Here is an 18,855-nt window from a genome sequence, read left to right on the forward strand (position 1 = left end):
CTACCCTCCGGTTTATCTCAACCGACGATGGGGACTATTTCACCCCTACAACTACCACATAATAACATAGCCTAAACATACTGTCAGGCATATCTGGGGTGCCCGACCTACCCTTTGATCCTTACAACTGTAAGACGGGGACTATTCCCCCTACTACCTACTATCACATAACATCATATCATGCTAGCACATAATCATAACAACATACCAAATAATCATCACGAATACGATTATCTCTACTATAACTCTTACTAGTGGGTCGGCCTTGGTGCCTTAGACCCACTTCTATTAGAAGGTAACTCACCTCACACTGTTGAAGTCCCGTAGACAAAACTCTAGTTGTTAGATGACAGTTTCTCGAACTGTCAATCATCAAAATAACACCCAATCAAAAATTGGGTCCCAACATATACCCATAACTCAATGCTTGGGGGTAAAAGACTGCTTTACCCATATCATATCTTGATTCAAGCCCAAGGCCCAATTCAAAGGCCCAAAAGTTAACTATGAGTCAAAGCACAACATATGGCCCAAATTTTCCAAATTGGGCCCAGTCCTTTACATGGTCTTATTCTACGTCCCAACCATTTAGTCTAGTCCAAACATTTGGCATTTCTAATGGCCTAATATCTCATAATCATAAAGGCCCAAATATGGCCCACTAATTGCCCAATTTTCCAAATTGGGCCCAACCCCTCATATAGGCCTTACCCTAAAGCCCATCTAAATATTCTAGTCCATATGATTATTCTTAGATGGCCCATCATTAGCCTAATTGCCAAGGCCTAATAAGAAGGCCCAATTTAGGCCCATGTGAAATTAGGGTTTTCAAATAAAATGGCGATTAGGGTTAACTGTTTCTTACTTAACCCATTAAGGACTTAATCCATTAATTCCATCACTCTACTAGATAAATCATATGGTGTGATTGGGTGTAATTCACAATTCCATTCCAATGGCCGAAAATGCGGGTCTGGATAAGTCCAAACCAATATATCCAAAATTAGGGTTTCTAAACCCTAATTAGGGTTTCCAACCTAATCCCAACCTAATAGGCCCAAAATATAAGTCCTTAGATCGATTAGGGTTTCATTAGGCCCATTAGGGTTTCACTAGGCCCATTAGGGTTTCGCTAGTCGGGCACCACCCGCTACCACCTCGGATACTGGTGGTCAACGGCGGCTTACGGCGGCGGCCACCACCTCACAGTGGTGGTTATGGTTTCTAGTCCATTTTTTCCAAGCATCCAAAAAAGCAACTAAACATAAGCAAAAGCACACCGCCACCCAACACGGTGGCTGGTGGTGGCAGGAGGCGGCAGCCACCACCTCACGGTGGTGTTATGAGTTTCTTTTCATTATTCTAGCACTGAATACAATATTACAAAGCAAAACCCCAAAAATAAACACACACACACACACTAATGGATAAACACACACACACACACACACACCCTTGTGGTGATCAGCGGTGGCACATGGTGGTAGCCACCACCTCACGGTGGTGGTGGTGACTTCCTTGGTTTTCTAGCCACAAAAGACACACACACACAGAGAGCCACACACTCAATATTGCAAAATACACTTCGGCCACCCACCTGGTGGCTCACGGCGGAGACAGCGATGATTTAGTGATGGCAGTCACCACCTCACGGTGGTGGTGGTGATTTCTTTTGTTTCCCGGTCAAGCAGCAACGCACACCAGTAAGCCCTTGCTTGGTAATCTGGACGCAACCACCACTTTGTTGTGCATGATGACGGCAGCAACAGTCCTAGTGGTCACAATGGTGGCTAACGGCGGCGGTTGGAGTCATCATAACCACAACCAAGAAAGGAAGAGAAGGAGTCACCCTCTCTGATGGAATGAATGCCACAGTAACCTCCTTATCGTCCAGCTCCGATTCCCGACTTCTCTTCTCGTCGAAAATGACAGCGTCGGCAGCAGCAAGGCGGCAAGGGTTCGGCAACGGTGGTTATTAATGGCGAGTGATGAAATAGCGGCGCCTGGAGGCTGCCCACCACTCATCGTTGGTCTTCAATAATCTCTAAGACAAGGACGGCTCGATGGCGCTTGGTGGCTTGAGAACGAACGAGGTGAATGGTGGCGGCGGCCGGAAGAGGTGGGAGGTATAAGGAGGGTGATGACTAGACATGGTTTTTGCTAGGTTTAGGGTTTCAGGAATGGGAGTTATATACCGGCTCCTTCAAACTTTATTCCATAATGACAAGATCAGTCCCTCCTCCCCAAAGTGTTTCCAATTTAGCTCCAGTATTTACCACTTACACCCCAGCTTCCATAATTCCTCTCAAATTCGATCCATAATTTACCAAATGACCCCTTAGTCACCAAAATCTCTTCAAATGAAGTCCCAGAAGTTACCAAGTAGTTCCTACCTTCATAAATATTTACGAAACCAATCCGAAACTTACAATTTTAACCGTCGGCTTCTAAAATTGTGACAGTTAGCTCCTCGATACCAACACCTTGCTATATAATTATGGATTTTAGGGCTACTATTCATTCATTAATTTGTTTATTTATTTATTTAATAAACGGGTTGTTACAAGGATTGCTCGTCCATAAGTGTGAAAACGAAAGTGGTTAACCGCTAGAGAACTTGACTTTAGCAATTGGACACTTATACTTTGTAATGTATAGGATAAGACTCGAAAATCATACTTGAGAAAGCACCACCTTGTGGTAAGAGGTATCACGTTGAGGTGAATGGGTGCAAAAAAAATTGTATTTTGTTCGCAACATCACGTGGTGGTAAGGGATACTACGTCATGGTGGGAGTAAAAATGCAAAAATATTTACAATCTGTAGCATATTTCTTCAGTCATTGGTCACCAACAAAGATATGCATTTCTAGATGTAACTCTTGGAATTAGTATTAGTTAAACACCCTTATTTATCGTATTTTCTATGGGGACTCGACGAGTTGGAGGCTCCAACCCGTCATGTCAAGGGGCGTTTTGGCCGCAGACATTTTTGGTCCAACTCAGCGAGTTGGCGGCTGTGAAGAAAACCCTAATTTTAGGGTTTTCCATCCTATTTAAAGACCTTAACTCCCTTGGCTGGCCTCCTTACCAGCCTCGTCTGTCCAGAAACCCTAATTTCATGTATTATCCATCAAGGTTGAGTATGTGAGCTTGTGGTGAGCTTGGACAGTTGGTTTTTGGTGTTCTTTGGAAGGAGTTTGAAGATTGAAGGTGCTTAGTTTGGAAGGAAGGCATTGGATCCAGAAACTCTCCATTTGTTGCAGTTCTTTTGAGGTATAAAGTCGATATCTTGTGTTGTTATCTTCTAGATCTCTTTGTTGGATGTTTTAGCTTGATTTTTGGATTATGGTTAGGTTGTCCAAAAGGTTAAGGGTTCTATGGGTTATTATGTTAGATCTGACCCTTTTATGACCTCTCTTGGCATAAAGTTGCAAGATTTTCTAAGTCCTAAGTCCCATCCATGCATTAAGTCCTTTATTAAGGCATTTTGGGCCCTAGGATTCCTTTCTTGCATGCATGGACGTAAAATTGGAAACTTCATGTGATAATCCAGCCTTGGGATGCCATATCTGTGTTTTGGGACTATGTTTTGAGAGTTTAAGGGCTTAGTGGGTTAACCCTCACTATATTAAGTCAAGGATCCAGGTTTGGGTTCATTGTGGTGGTTTTCAAGGATAAAGTTGGAAACTTTACCCTTCAAGACATCATTTGGGAGGAGATCTGAGAATGGAAGCTTCTAGATTCGATGGAAACGGCTTAATGCATTAAGTTGTTTGATTACTGGCCAACTCGGCAAGTTGATGCGAATTTTCTCGATCTCTGCAATTAATGGAGAAACTTGACGAGTTGAAGGACAACTCGGCGAGTTGGGTCAACTTGGACCATTAACTTTGACCTTTCACTTTAGTCCTTGATCAAGTTTGACTTTTAAGGGGTTTTAGGGCATTTGGAGTTTTATTTAAGGACGTTTTCTATTTAGGGGTCGAGTGGAGCTGATATTCGAAGTCGAGACCTAGTCAGCTACCGTTTAGTATTGAGGTGAGCCTTCTCACCACATTCATGGGTCAAAGGCACCAAGGCCGGCCCATTACTGATTATGAAATGTTTCGTATGGTAATATGTAATCGTTTGTTAGTGGAATTATATGTGGAATTATGTGCAGACCATGGGGGAGGCCCATGGCACTTGGCAAGACCATCCATGGGGTAGCCTGGGGCATTCCATTGAAGACCATGGAGGGAGTCCATGGTAAACTTGTATGTATATGTGTGTGCATGGAATTATGTGATTATATGATTTGTGTGTTTGGGAAACTCACTACGCTTGTTCTTGTAGTTTTATTTAATGTTTCAGTTACTTCTATTGATAAGGGCAAGGGCCCGACTTCATGGCGTGACGTGCATTCTCCAGTGTTTTCACATTTAGTTTTTTGTACTCTGAATTCTAAAATAATATGGATATGTAATGAGATTTTTGTACTTCTTATGATGATGTTTATGAAATTAAAAGTTTATAAATTTTCTGAAAATTGGGCCGTTACACTAGAAACGAGACTCTTCACTCGGTGGGTCAAAATAGTGCTTGATATGCTCAAATCTCGCATCTCTCTCCGCTTTTCTAATATTTCTCTAAAATGCATCAATCTCTCTCGAAAATAACTCCTCACTTGAACTTAGATTTCTTGGGAATCTAGAGACAAGAAAAATGATAAAACAAGGAAACAAATAAAAGCAACCAAATCCAAAGTTACAATTATCCAAAACACACAAACCAAACAAAACAAACCAAACAAACAAAACGAAAAGAAATTGTCTTAAATTCGCTTCCAAATAAAAGGATAAAAATCAATCACTCCACATCATCATCATTGGCTCCACCTCCACTTCCACTTGCTTTACCTTGTTGTCCACGCCACAAATCGTCCCAACTTGGTATGTACGGGAATGTGACTGTATAAGAATTGGGTCTCTGAAGGTTCATATGTTTCATAAGGAGATCCAAATGCATGTTAGTGTAATTAATACCTCGTCCCAAGTTATCCTGATACCTCCTTTGAGCAACATTATAAGGGTCCATAGGAAGCTTGTCTTCGGGTGGAATTACGGGTGGTTCATCATTACCCGCATCGCCAACTCTTTGTCTCACCCGCCACCTGCGTTTGTTTCTCAGTGTATCATCAAGAATGGAGAAATTACCATACCCGTTGTCAATGACAATACCGGAATGGTTGTACAAAAGAGGAGAAAAATATTTGTCAAGCTCGATTGTCAAGAAAGTGGCTTCACATTTTTCGAGGATTCCAAAGGACTATGCCAAACAAGTGATCAACATCCCACTATAAAAAGGTGATCCACGTCGATCCTTGCCTGCCCGAATTGCCAAAAATTCTGCCACAAGATATGGAATGTCAATACAGATCTTCAATATGATGAGGGCCCATAGAAAAAGGCATCCAATGTTGGGACTTTTTCCCCCTCCTGTCTTGGGTTTATGGTCTTGGTGATCAATCTGTGAAGGAAGCAGTGTAATTGTCACCGGATCTCACTTTCTTGCACGGTCCCGTCATTGTAAGTACCATTTGCAATATTTGGCCAATAAGTGTCATCTTTGAAACCCTTAGTGGTTCGGATACAACTAGAGATAAACTCAATATATGACTCGGTATGAACTTCAGATGGTAATTAAAGTTCCATCCTCATTGCAAATTCGGACAAGCTCAATTAGCACCTCGCTCCTACCAAACAAAATGTAATGTTCTTTAGGTCATGGATGCAATTTGTCTCTGGAACACAACTGTTGCCTAGAACTCAACCACCAACTCCTTGCAAACTGTTTCTTGAATCTAAAATAATCTCCTCCATGCCATACATAAGAACTTCCCTTGCATGCCATCAAAGGATAACCAAAAATGGTTCAATAGCTTCTGAAAAACCAACTTGCTCCATCCATGACTAGTTGACTTCAGTTGGGACATGCACCTTGTGTTCTTTCATCCATAAAAGCTTCCCATTCCATTATGCTAACAATTTTGGACCCGCTACTCTTCAAAAAGTGTACCATGGGAAGTCGGGACTAATGGGTTTTGAGCATAAAAACAATTCCTAAGTGTGCATGCAACCCTAATGCTTTGGATCTAGGTTTTCTCTAATTGAACATGCAAACTTGAACACAAAAGGAGAAACCCTAGGAAGTGTCTAAAATTTTGAAATTCGTATAAAACTAGGGTTAGGTTACATACATTGATTGTTATATTGTAATAACAATGATTCCCTTGTAGATCTTGTAGCTTGAGAACTTAGTGTCACAAGTGTAACACCTCTAATGGTTCACAAACACACAATAAAAGAGAATTATATGAGAGAGGAGAAGAGTAAATTTTCGGCTATTTCTTCTTCCAAAGAGTGGCCGAAAATCATAGTCTTAAGGGTTCTATTTATAGTGCACCAAGGATGCTATGGATAAGCCTAATCTCAAATATGGTAATTAATCCACCTCCTTTGGTGATCCATATATGATAAGATATTCTAGAAACTATAAAATATTCTTACATGTACACATTAAAAACCGTCCACCCTTCCCCTAGGAAGGTTCTGGACCCTTTTGTTCAACTATTGAACAATTTCACTTTTAGTCCCTGCAGTTTTAATTAATTCCTTTAATCCTAAAAGTAAATTAATTTTTGATTAAATATTAGTTAACAATATGATTACTAATTAATATATTATTTCTATAACATATTAATAAATCATTTATTCCAATTTATTAATCAATTAATAAATTCTTCCTCTTTCTCAATTAATCATCCTGTCTAGTTGCACGTGTGAAGGCAACCCAAAAGGACCATGCCACTATCAATTCAAGTACATATCAATTATAGTTATCGGATTAGACACCTAATCCAACAGTCTCCCACTTGGATAACTCTAATAACTATAATTTCAAGTATGACTTCAAGCACTGATAAGCAATTGCAGCTCTCAAAGCTTTTGTCGAACTCTGACCTAGTCAGTGCATGTCCTAAGATAAGAGATCATATTGTTGGATAAGGTGTATAAGTCCATAACTTTATTTGGTATATACTTGACCCGACCCGACATGGTCCATTTGGGTTGCACTTCACACAAACTGTTTATGGTTAAACCTTTGAGAATTGTATGTTTATGATTTGTTAATATATTATAAGTTATAATATATTAATATGAAATCATATTATTTAATTAGTATTGATCATAAATTAATTTAGAATTAATTTGGTGATAAAAAGGTGACTAGTTAACTATGGGCTCTTGTATTTATATAAGTGTGGGCTAATACTCATTTGGAATGGGCTTGGCATGCATGGGAGTCCATGGATAGTCCACGGAGCTTTTAACCCATGGATCTTGGAAAGGAAGAGTCATCGGTATTAGGGTTTACATGGATGTAACCCTAATCCTCCAAGCCATATAAAGGACACTACTAGAAAAAAGGCCTTTTACGACGCTCATTGCGCGTCGTAAAACGCTCAGACGACGCGCAAATGCGTGTCAAGGAAGGCCCTATCATAAAGAGAGACGACGCGCTTTTGCGCGTCGTCTATAGACGACGCGCATTTATGACGCGCATTTACGACGCGCATTTACGACGCGCGGTTATGACACGCAATGCGTATCAAGGAAGGCTCTGTCATAAAGGAAGACGACACGCATTTGCGTGTCATAACCTTACGACGCACATGTTTATGACACGCAATGCGTATCAAGGAAGCCCCTGTCAAGAAAGGCCATGTCATAAATGAAGCTGACACACATTTTTGCGTATCATAATTTTACATGTTCTAAAAAAATATTTATATATTTATTAATTTTTAAATTAAATTTGCATTTAATGTCTCATAATAGAAATAAAATATCATATACAAAAAATACAATCCATTGTATAAAATTTAATGTCATACAATTTTATTTTTTACAATATCTAAATTTGCATCTAATCTACTCTCTACATCAAATTCCAACTAAGTAAAGTTGCATCTTGCCTTTCATAATTCTTTAAGACTAATGCTCCAAACAGATGTTATATGGATAAGAAGTGTACATTGGCCCATCTACTCTGTGTTTCATACTAACAATTGAAATGAAGAATGCAACACTTGCATTTGCAGCATCTTATCTCTTTCGGCTTGAGCTTTCTTTACCTCTTTTCCTCTTGCAACAAAAAATTACCAAAATCAGAATCACATAGAAAAGGCATATTGTGATTTCTTGCATTAAACACCAAAATCATAACTTTTGTGTGCAAGTTACTTATTATATCAAAGATAAAACAAGATTTTTGATTTTTGACATACAGTAGAAGTAAGTTTAGTTTTAAAATAATTACCAGCAATTGCTTTGGTTTGTGCAGCAACAACTTCCATGGTGGTTCCAGCTTCTCGTTGCTCAAGAGTCTCCCCAACACAAGCAATAACCTTCAAACCTTGAGATAGTGCGTATGCAACCTTGTCTCCAACAAACTGAATGAAACAAGAAAAAGAAAAAAAAACTTTTTCAGTAACTTGCATACAACACTGATTAAGATGTTCACAAGGAAAAGTGTGAATTGATTTGAATAGGCTGAGTAAAATCTACACAAGGAAAAGGGTACCTCATTAGTTTCATTCAATAGGGCTCTCCTTTCAGAGTGACCTAGGATGACCCAAGGGACACCCAAATTGGCAAGCATCTCAGCACTGTAAATATAGAAAACCAACTTCAGTATTTAGTAAGAACCAAGAAGAAGAAATCAGACATAGGAAATTGAAAAGTTTTAGAAAAAAAAAAAGATGGTAATTTGATAAATGACACTTTGAAACATACCTAACCTCACCGGTGAATGCACCACCCTTCTTAACCCAACAATTTTGAGCTGCAACTTGGATTTCAGGCCTCAATTCACTTTTAACAGAGGTAAGAAACACAAAAGGAGGGCTCACCACCACCTCTGGTATGAAAAGTACTCAAAGGGCATTTACGTAATTTCACTTATTTATGGTCTCTTTATTTTACCCTTTGAAATTATGATGATATTTCAGGAAGTCATAACAGGAGCTGGCCACTCCAGTGCTATTGATTGGTGGGCAGTGGGTAAGCTTATTAATTTTCATGAATTAAAATTTTTCTTTAAAATATACACCATTTATTTGAATTACCTTCTTTTACCCATTTCAATACTTTAACTAATTTTTTATTATATTCTTTTTTTTATTTCATGTATTTTATTATATGAGATGTTGTATGGTGGTACACCATTTAGAGGAAAGAATAGGCAGAAGACATTTGCTGATGCAGTGGAATCCCCTCTATGTCCTGAATCTTTGACTTCACAGTATCAATGTTCTTTGAGCTCTCCACCTCCAACTTTATTGTCTTCCCTGTCAAAGTCTTCCCTGTAACCACCTCCACTGTAACTCCCACCACCACCCTGCATTTATCAAACAAAAAAAGTAAACCACCAATATTCAATCATTTCACCGTTTGTGTATGTGTGTGTGTGAGAGAGAGAGAGAGAGACAGAGAGAGAGATACCTGGTAGTAGTTTGTGTGATTTCGCACGTGAGAGGCTGAAAGTGGTGGACCTATAATTTAAAAAAAAATGTTATGATTTGGTGATATCTATTAAACTTTACCATAACAATAACAATGTAAATTGATAGTTGGTTAAAAATTAGAGATGGAAAGAATGTAGGTAAAGGATTACCCCCAACATAAGTAACAGTGTAAATTGATAGTTGGTTAAATATTGGTCCCTGAGTATATTTGAATTTTGCAATTTTAGTCCTTATTTATGGAGAGTCATTTTACTTGGAATAAGGATCAAAAAGGTTATGAAAATCAGACTAAAAAAGTAAAATACTATAGTAGTTATTTTTAATGTGATATTGATGAATAATGAGACAAAAGGGTAAAATTGTAAATTTGCAAACATTGTACCTGTAATTTGTCGATTTCCTGAAATAAGGAAAAATGGTCATTTATAACAAAGTTTATAAACTATAACGTATAAACAGTCTCACTTGCTCTTCTTCTAACTTAATATGTGACTCTTCCTCCTTTCGCCTTTCTTCTTCTTTAGCTGCTTTGTTGCTAGCAGGTCCGATCTTTAGCTTCAAAATCTCATTACCCTTGATCAATCTATACACTGTAACATCTCCACACCAGAGAATCCCTTTAACAAGTTGCCCTGAACCCGCAACAATTAATTTTGCAGCCTTTGTACTGTAATCCTCCACATTTGGGGCTAATGTTGTCCAATAATCTCTACAAATATGCTCCATCTGTTCCTTATTTGCTTCCATTTACAATTCTGATGGACTCATTCATTCCGCCATTGTTAAATCCAAAGCGCCGCTCTTCTCCTCCTCTTTCTGCACCGAGAAACTACTGCAATGCTCTAATAACTCATCCATTTCTTTCAACAACTTCTCTTGTCCTTTTGAAGCAAATGTCAGTCTGTAATTTAACATCATAGCTTCGTGTTCTTTCTCCTTCGGAGCGCGTAACGAGAAGAAATAATGAGACTGGTCTAACTTAACGCAAGCCTCGTGTCTCGCCAAAGGCCATTGGATCTCTTCACCAACATGTGATATATAGCTCATTAAGAAATAGAATTAGGGTTCTTATATGGTATTATCGGACAGAGGAACCACCGCCACACATAAAAAAAAAACTACGATAGAGATAAAGATAGTGATAAGTCTATGCGTGTGTGAGAGTCGGCATATGTTGAATAGGGTTCTTGAAAAAAGAAGTAGAATCGTCCCTTGCCTCTATTTCACATATTTGGATTCTTTATGCAGATCGTTATCATCGTCGTCTCGATGCATTTGATCATAAAATCAAGAGCAATTATGCTATGAAGACGAAGGCCTAGGGCTTTTTCTTGCTAATTGGAAGAGGCGGGGGTTTTAATTTTGGGGATCCAATAGGCGGGTGAGAAACGGAGGGAGATAGAGCGGCATGGTGGTGGCTACAACGAAGAAGATGAGTTTTAGGTTAGAGAGAGAGAAAGGAAGACGAAGACCTAGGCTTCTTTCTTGCTGATTGGGAGGGGGGGTTATTTTTTCACAAAGACGGGGTTTTAATTTTTGGGGATTTCATTTCCCGCTCAAAACGCGTGTTTCATTAAAAAAATATAAAGCGACACACTTACTTGACACACATTTTATAATAGGCGTCCTCCGTATTTCTTTTTTTTTCTTTTCTAACACTAATTTCAGGGCACGCACAAATGCATGTCTTCTATCCTTCAAATTTTATAAGAGATGACATTAATTTTTGGACGCATGCTTTTGCGTATCGTAAATCACTGCGTGTCATTGTTTGCGCGTCATTAAAGGCTGTTTTTCTAGTAGTGGGAGCTTGTGATGATTTGAATTGCATTAGTTGTGTGCGTAAAAAGTGGTGGCCGATTTCTATAAGTTACATACATTCTTATAAGGTTTTTCCAAGTTTGTGGTGATTTGTGATTTCCATTTGAGGCATCCACATTATTGGTTCTAGGCTCTCAAACTCCAACCAATCAACTCACAAATTGAAAGGTATGTAATTCTTCTAGCCATTATGTTTAATGTTCCCCATGCCATGCTAGATAGGTTATGAACCTTGAAAAAACAAAGTTGCATGTATTCTTAGTAAAACATAGATCCAAGGTTTTAGGGTTGCATGAACACCTTAGGAGTGGTAGATTGCTCAAATCCCAACAGTGGTATCAGAGACTAGGATTGTTTTCTTGAATACTTGATGTAAACTATTGAAAAGTCACAAAATTGAGTTGTCTGGGCAGTGGACTCACCCATGGGGGGACTCGACAAGTCCAAGCACAAATTCATCCTACTCATCAAGTAGGTTCATGCACTCGATGAGTAGGAGACACAAAATGCAGTTTTTTGACTTTTGCTGTTGGAAATGCACTAGAAACATTACCCTAAATTGTTTTGATGTTTTAAAATCAGTTTTAGATGGTGTAATGGTTGTTCTATTTCATTTACAATGGATAATATCAAAATTCCATGTTTATATGTGTGCATATGTTCTTGAAATTTTGATATGGATATTCATGTTCTTATGAGTAATTGTCAGATCATAGGATTTACTTGCTAAATTGTTTAATGATTAATTCATGATCAATTATGTGTTTTAATGGAATCCATAATTTGTCCTCAAGTTATGGATTTCCAAAGGTCACCTCTTTTAATGAACATTTAAACACATAAGTTACATAAAAATGAAGAGTCTTCACTTTTATGAACCCTTAACTCATAAGTTATGAAATGAAAAGTTTTGAAGAGTTTCAAAACTTGCCCTCAATTTTTGGAATTTGTATAGACATACACACTTTAAATTCCAACCCTTAGGAGTTTAAAAGTTAAAATTCAACCCTTATACTATTACAAGATTAATGGTTAGTATTTATATATATGTATAAGATCAAGTCGTTTTGCCATTAGTAGGACTCATTCACGAAGCCGGTCTATAAGGGGGTATAAGGTTGTTGTCTATAAAATGGCAGCTTAATGGATGTCCACTCTCACCCACCGCTTCCTTGATCGGTGGACGGTCGTTAGCCGAACGGGTAGGACAATGACTTTAATTTTCATTAAAAGTATAATGATTATTATAAAGTAACTAAATGTTTTATAAATTCCCAATCTTAGTTACTTTAGGAAAATGTGAAATGGTGCTAACCCATGAAATTTACACTTTGTACCTTACCAAGTCGTTGGTGGAGCGTGTGTGGTTAACCGTCACACTAACTTGGACTAGTAAGAATAACAAAGGGTGACTTAATGTTTATCATATATCGGCAGAGCGTGTGTGGTTCACCGGCACATCGATTAGGTGATAATATTAAGAGTACCAAGTGAATTTCCATGGTTATTCACACCTCGTTTTGTGATCCTCGGCATCCCAGTCACAAAACTTGAAGGGCACACTCGAGATTGAAACATGCCATTGAATAGTTCAATGAATCTCAAAAGAATCTAGGAATTTCAAACCAATTAAACCTAATAATTCATTTCGTTTTCATGGTGGAAATTAGTGAATCGTCATTCACCTACCTTCAAATATGTTATAGCTTAGATTACGGCATCCCTCTTCCAAGTTATAATATATTGTGTTGGGTCCTAGCCTTAATATTACATTTGGGTTTCTTATTGAGGACTCTATATATCTAATCTAAACTTATTTTTCTTCTTTTCAGATGTCTTCCAACAATGCTTCGGGTTCTAACCCTATTGGCTCCTTCTCTCTCATGAACCTTTGTGGGAGTCATCTTCGATGGTTCCAACTTTATGGATTGGATCCAGAACATCATGATGGTCACTTGCTATGAGGACAAGGAATATGTCCTCAACAAGGAGCTTAAGGATCTTGAGCCGACTGCTACTCCTGAGGAGATCGCTGCATATGAGGAACATGAAAGAGATGCTACCAAAGTGGCATGCATCATGTTGGCCACTATGACAGTCGAGCTCCAAAAGTCCTATGAGGACTACTATCCTTTGAGATGCACCAGGATTTGATGGACCACTACTATCAGAGTGCTCATCAAGAGCGATATGAAATCATCTCCTCCTTGATAACTACCCAAATGAAGGATGGTGAACCCATCACAGGCCACATGCAGAAAATGCAAAGGTATGTGGACCGTTTTTAGAAATTGAATGTGAACTTCCCTGAGGAGTTGGCAATTGACATCATTTTGCACTCCTTACCTTCGTTTTATGATCAATTCCGCATGACATACCACATGAACATGGAAGAAGTCACACTCAGCAAGCTTCAAGGACTTCTGAAGACCGTCGAAAGTGGTCTTAAAGGTAAGTCGGTTGTCACTACTCCTACTCCTACAGCTACCCCTGTTTTGGCTATCAGGCAAGGAAAATGGAAGGAGAGGAAGACTCGTTCGAAGGGTACCAAGGGAAAGTCTCTTGATAGCTCCTCATCAAGTGAAACCAAAGGTGGTTCTGCTACTCCTTTTGCCATCCCTAAGGATGTTGAATGCTTCTATTTCCAGAATAAGGGGCACTAGAAACGAAAATGCCCAAAGTACTTGCAAGATATCAAGGATGGGAAAGTAAAACCATCCCATGCAGAGGTATTTACATTATATTCTCTAATAACTCACCATATTCTAACTCTTGGGTCCTTGATACAGGTTGTGGTATTCACATATGTTGTGATTTGTAGGGCCTAAGAAGAAGTGAGGATGTGGAGCACGGGAAGATAAACTAAATCATGGGGAATAGGAAGGATTCACTTGTTACCAAGATTGGATTTTATACTTTGTTGCTAAGTAGTGGGTTAAAGTTAGATTTGAATAAATGTGTTTACTCGTCTGAAATGACAAGGAATATTATTTCCTTTCATAGTTTGTACAAACAAGGGTTTACCTTTTCTTTTGATAATGAAGTTGGTAGTATTAATGTTTTCTTTAATAATATTCTTTATTTTAAAGCATTATCTTATGATGGTGTGTATGAAACTGTGTCAGTTGTAGATAAACTAGGAAATAATGTGTTGTGTATTGATTCTTCTACTAGATTGGATAAAGCATCATTGTGTCATTGTCGTCTTGGACATGTAAACAAGAAACGCATAGGCCAACTCCAAAAGGATGGAGACTTGGAGTCATTTGACCTAAATTCAGATGATAGTTGTGAATCTTGTTTGCTTGGGAAAATGACAAAATCGCCCTTCACTTGTTCTTCTAAAAGGGGTGAGGGTTTGTTGGACCTTATACATACTGATGTATGTGGACCCTTCAAAACCACCACAAGGGATGCTAATCACTATTACCTAACTTTTACTGATGATTTTAGTAGATATGGTTATATCTACTTAATCAAGAATAAGTCAGAAACTTTTGAAAGGCTTAAAGAGTTTAAACATGAATTGGAAAATCAATTGGGCAGCAACGTTAAGATGCTTCGATCCGATCTAGGTGGTGAGTATCTTAGCATAGAGTTCATTGACTATCTCAAGGAGTGTGGGATTGTCTCACAATTGACACCTCCTAGGACACCACAACTTAATGGTATGGCTGAGAGGCAGAATCGGACCTTGTTGGACATGGTTCACTCCATGATGAGTGTAGCTTCGCTACCAATATCTTTTTGGGGGTATGCCTTAGAGACTGCCGCCCATATCCTTAATTTAGTCCTTACAAAGAAGGTTGCCAAAACACTTCATGAGATGTGGACTGGGAAAGTTCCCAACTTGGACCACATCAAGATTTGGGGTTGCGAGGATTTTATGAGACGCAAGACTCACGATAAGCTCGAATCTTGAAGTGAGAGGTGTATTTTCATCGGCTACCCATAGAAATCCTTTGGTTACCTCTTCTACAAACCCAGTGAGAATGTGGTCTTTATGGAAAGGATATGGGTCTTTCGTGAAAGAGAGTTCATGAGCCAAGAAAACAATGGGAGGCAAATTGACCTTGAAGAACTTCAAGAGTCAAGTGGTGAAGGAACCTCAAATCCTAGCGATCAACCTGAGGAGGAAACTCCTTTTGATCCGACTGACGAGTCTGTACCTCTAAGGCATTCCACGAGAGTTAGGATTGCACCTGAGCATTAATATGGTTTCTATATTACTATGGAAGGTGATATACTTATCAGTGATAGTACACTGGTAAATATGGATGAACCTAATAGCTACACGGAAGCCATGGTAGGCCCTGAGGCTGCTAAATGGAAAGAGGCTATGGACAGCGAGATACAGTCCATGTATGACAATCAAGTTTGGAACTTCGTTGACAATGTACCAGGTCGTAAGACAGTTGGGTGCAAATGGATCTTCAAGAAGAAGACCGACAAGGATGGTAATGTACACACTTATAAGGCCCGACTGGTTACAAAAGGCTTTTCTCAAAATCTGAGAGTTGGATATGATGAGACCTTTTCACCAGTAGCAAAGATTAAGTCTATTAGGGTTATGTTATCTATTGCTGCATTTCATGACTATGAAATATGGCAAATAGATGTCAAAACCGCTTTCCTTAATGGGAAGTTGGATGAGGATGTTTACATGAGTCGTCCAGAGGGTTTTGTCAGTACAAAGCACCCGAATAGAGTGTGTAATCTTGAGAAAGCCATGTATGGATTGAAACAAGCACCTCGTAGATGGAATCTTTGTTTCGATGAGAAAGTCAAAGAGTTTAGCTTTTCGAGAAGTGAAGATGAGTCATGTCTATATGTCAGAGCTAGTGGGAGTTTATTTAGCTTCTTGGTGTTGTATGTGGATGACATACTACTCATAGCAAACGACATCTCAACTTTGTAGGAGGTGAAGTCCTGGCTTGGGAAGTGTTTTGCTATGAAGGACCTTGGAGAGGCTGCCTATATCCTAGGGATAAGGATACTAAGAGACAGGAGTAAAAGACTAATTGGACTTAGTCAGAGTACCTACTTGGATAAGGTGTTGAAAAGGTTCAACATGCCAAATTCCAAGAAATGAGAGTTACCGATCCAAAGCAATGCCAAACTGAGCAACGCTCAGAGCCCAAGTACAGAGGCTGAGATAGCCGAGATGAGTCGACTTCCATATGCTTCTGCTGTTGGCTCGATCATGTATGCTATGAGTTGTACCCGCCCTGATGTGGCCTTTGCTTTGAGCATGGTCAGTAGATATCAGGGGAACCCTGGCAAGGCTCATTGAACTACGGTAAAGAATATTCTCAAGTACCTATGAAGGACTAAGGATTGGATTCTTACCCTTGGTAGGAGTAATGACTTGAGAGTAGTAGGGTATAGTGATGCTAGTTTCCAAACTGATAGGGATAACTTCCACTCTCAGTCTGGCTGGGTCTTTACCCTAAATGGAGGGGCAATCACTTGGAAGAGTTCCAAGCAGGAGACGATAGCTGATTTGACTTGTGAATCAGAGTACATAGCAGTAAGTGAAGCGGCAGAGGAGGCGATATGGCTGAAGAACTTCATCGGAGACCTTAGAGTTGTACCAGCTATTAAGGAGCCTATGGAGATTTTCTGTGACAGCAATAGTGCGGTTGCCTTAGCCAAGGAACCGAGAGATCATGGCAGATCCAGACACATTGACAGAAAATATCACTTCATAAGACACAATATAGAAGAAGGACTCCTTGTGGTAAAGAGGGTATCATCATAAGAGAATCATGAAGATTCCCTTACGAAGGGACTGACGAGGGTTAGGCACTTACAGCATGCGGGACGCATAGGGCTGAAAGATGATATTAGTTTTACAGATTAGATAGTTATTTTGAAACTTGTAAAATGTAATCGACATTTGATGATGAATAAAAGGTGTATTTATTTATGAGTAAGGTGTTACTGTCTTTTGTCAATTATTTACTATTGTTTCAGCTTTGCAAGTTTTGACTTCCAGAATAAATTACTTTATTCAAACTTCCACAGTCAGCCATACGTCGAAAGTAGGTATGAATGAAGACTGTCATGAATAAGGCTTGTAGATGACTAAAAGTGTTTAGCCATACCAATGGTTGCTACAACATTCATCAGTGCTCATAAGTTCTGAGTATTGGAATAAACCCATGCTCACTGTCATCACTTCATGGAATTTATCTCGACTGATCATGAGACGATAATATCATATAAGTCTTCAAACCTAGAGATATGACTTATTGCCTATGAGTTAGTTATACATTGATTGTACATAAACGCATTCGTAACTCGATGTTATAAAACGTGCCTTTGTGTATAATTCAATAAGTAGTAGAACAAGCATATGAGTTGAATTTTATCTGTTTCTTCTTGGATTAGAAACAATATCTGGGCCCCTCGATGATTTTGTGTTGACCCATGTACCGGGCCCGGTCAGAACTAAGTTGATGTGTTCAATTAAGTTCTATGTCAAATAAATCGAGAAAATCGAGAAACAAACTACTGGACAATAAGTAAGACATTGTTCCATGTATTTGTCCAGCTGATATCTAGAACAGAGGATTATATGATCACTTATCTAAAATGGTGCTTCATAGTTCAACAGAGTTTTGAGAGCTACGATTGTTGATTGGTTCCTGAAGTAATATAGGAAAATATAGTTATTACACTTATCCAAGTGGGAGACTGTTGGATAAGGTATCTAAGTCCATAACTTTATTTGGTATATACTTGACTCGACCCGGAATGGTCCATTTGGGTTGCACTTCACCCGAACTATTTGTGGTTAAACCTTTGAGAATTGTATGTTTATAATTTGTTAATATATTATAAGTTATAATATATTAATATGAAATCATATTATTTAATTAGTATTGATCATAAATTAATTTAGAATTAATTTGGTGATCAAAAAAGTGACTAATTAAATATGGGCTCTTGTATTTATATAAGTATGGGCTAATACTCATTTGGAATGGGCTTGGCATGCATGGGAGTCCATGGATAGTCCATGGATCTTTTAACCCATGGATCCTTGGAAAGAAAGAGTCATGGGTATTAGGGTTTACATGGATGTAACCCTAATCCTCCATACTATATATATATAGGAGCTTGTGATGATTGAAGTTGCACTAGTTGTGTGTGTAAAAAGTGGTGGCCGATTTCTATAAGCTACATACACTCTTATAAGGTTTTTCCAAGTTTGTGGTGATTTGTGATTTCCATTTGAGGCATCCACATTATTGGTGCTAGGCTCTCAAACTCCAAGGAATCAACCCACAAATTGAAAGGTATGTAATTCTTCTAGCCATTACGTTTAATGTTCCCCATGCCATGGTAGATAGGTTATGAACCTTGGAAAAACAAAGTTGCATGTATTCTTAGTAAAACATAGATCCAAGGTTTTAGGGTTGCATGAACACCTTAGGAGTGTTAGATTGCTCAAATCCC

The 18,855-nt window shown here is 38.7% G+C and overlaps 1 protein-coding gene across 1 annotated transcript; it reads right to left on the reverse strand.

Moving 5' to 3' along the window:
• Window positions 1-8,280: 8,280 nt before the first annotated feature.
• LOC111875957 (triosephosphate isomerase, cytosolic-like) lies at window positions 8,281-9,185 on the reverse strand. The gene is made up of 4 exons (XM_052765634.1): window positions 9,182-9,185; window positions 8,840-8,963; window positions 8,628-8,712; window positions 8,281-8,496 (listed from the first exon to the last, which is right to left on the reverse strand). Exons 1-4 carry the CDS (start codon window positions 9,183-9,185, stop codon window positions 8,296-8,298), a joined length of 414 nt encoding a protein of 137 aa, XP_052621594.1. The 3' UTR covers window positions 8,281-8,295.
• Between the last annotated feature and the right edge of the window lie 9,670 nt (window positions 9,186-18,855).

This window comes from Lactuca sativa, chromosome 7 (genome assembly GCF_002870075.4).
Source record: "Lactuca sativa cultivar Salinas chromosome 7, Lsat_Salinas_v11, whole genome shotgun sequence".
In the NCBI taxonomy this organism is placed as follows: domain Eukaryota; kingdom Viridiplantae; phylum Streptophyta; class Magnoliopsida; order Asterales; family Asteraceae; genus Lactuca; species Lactuca sativa.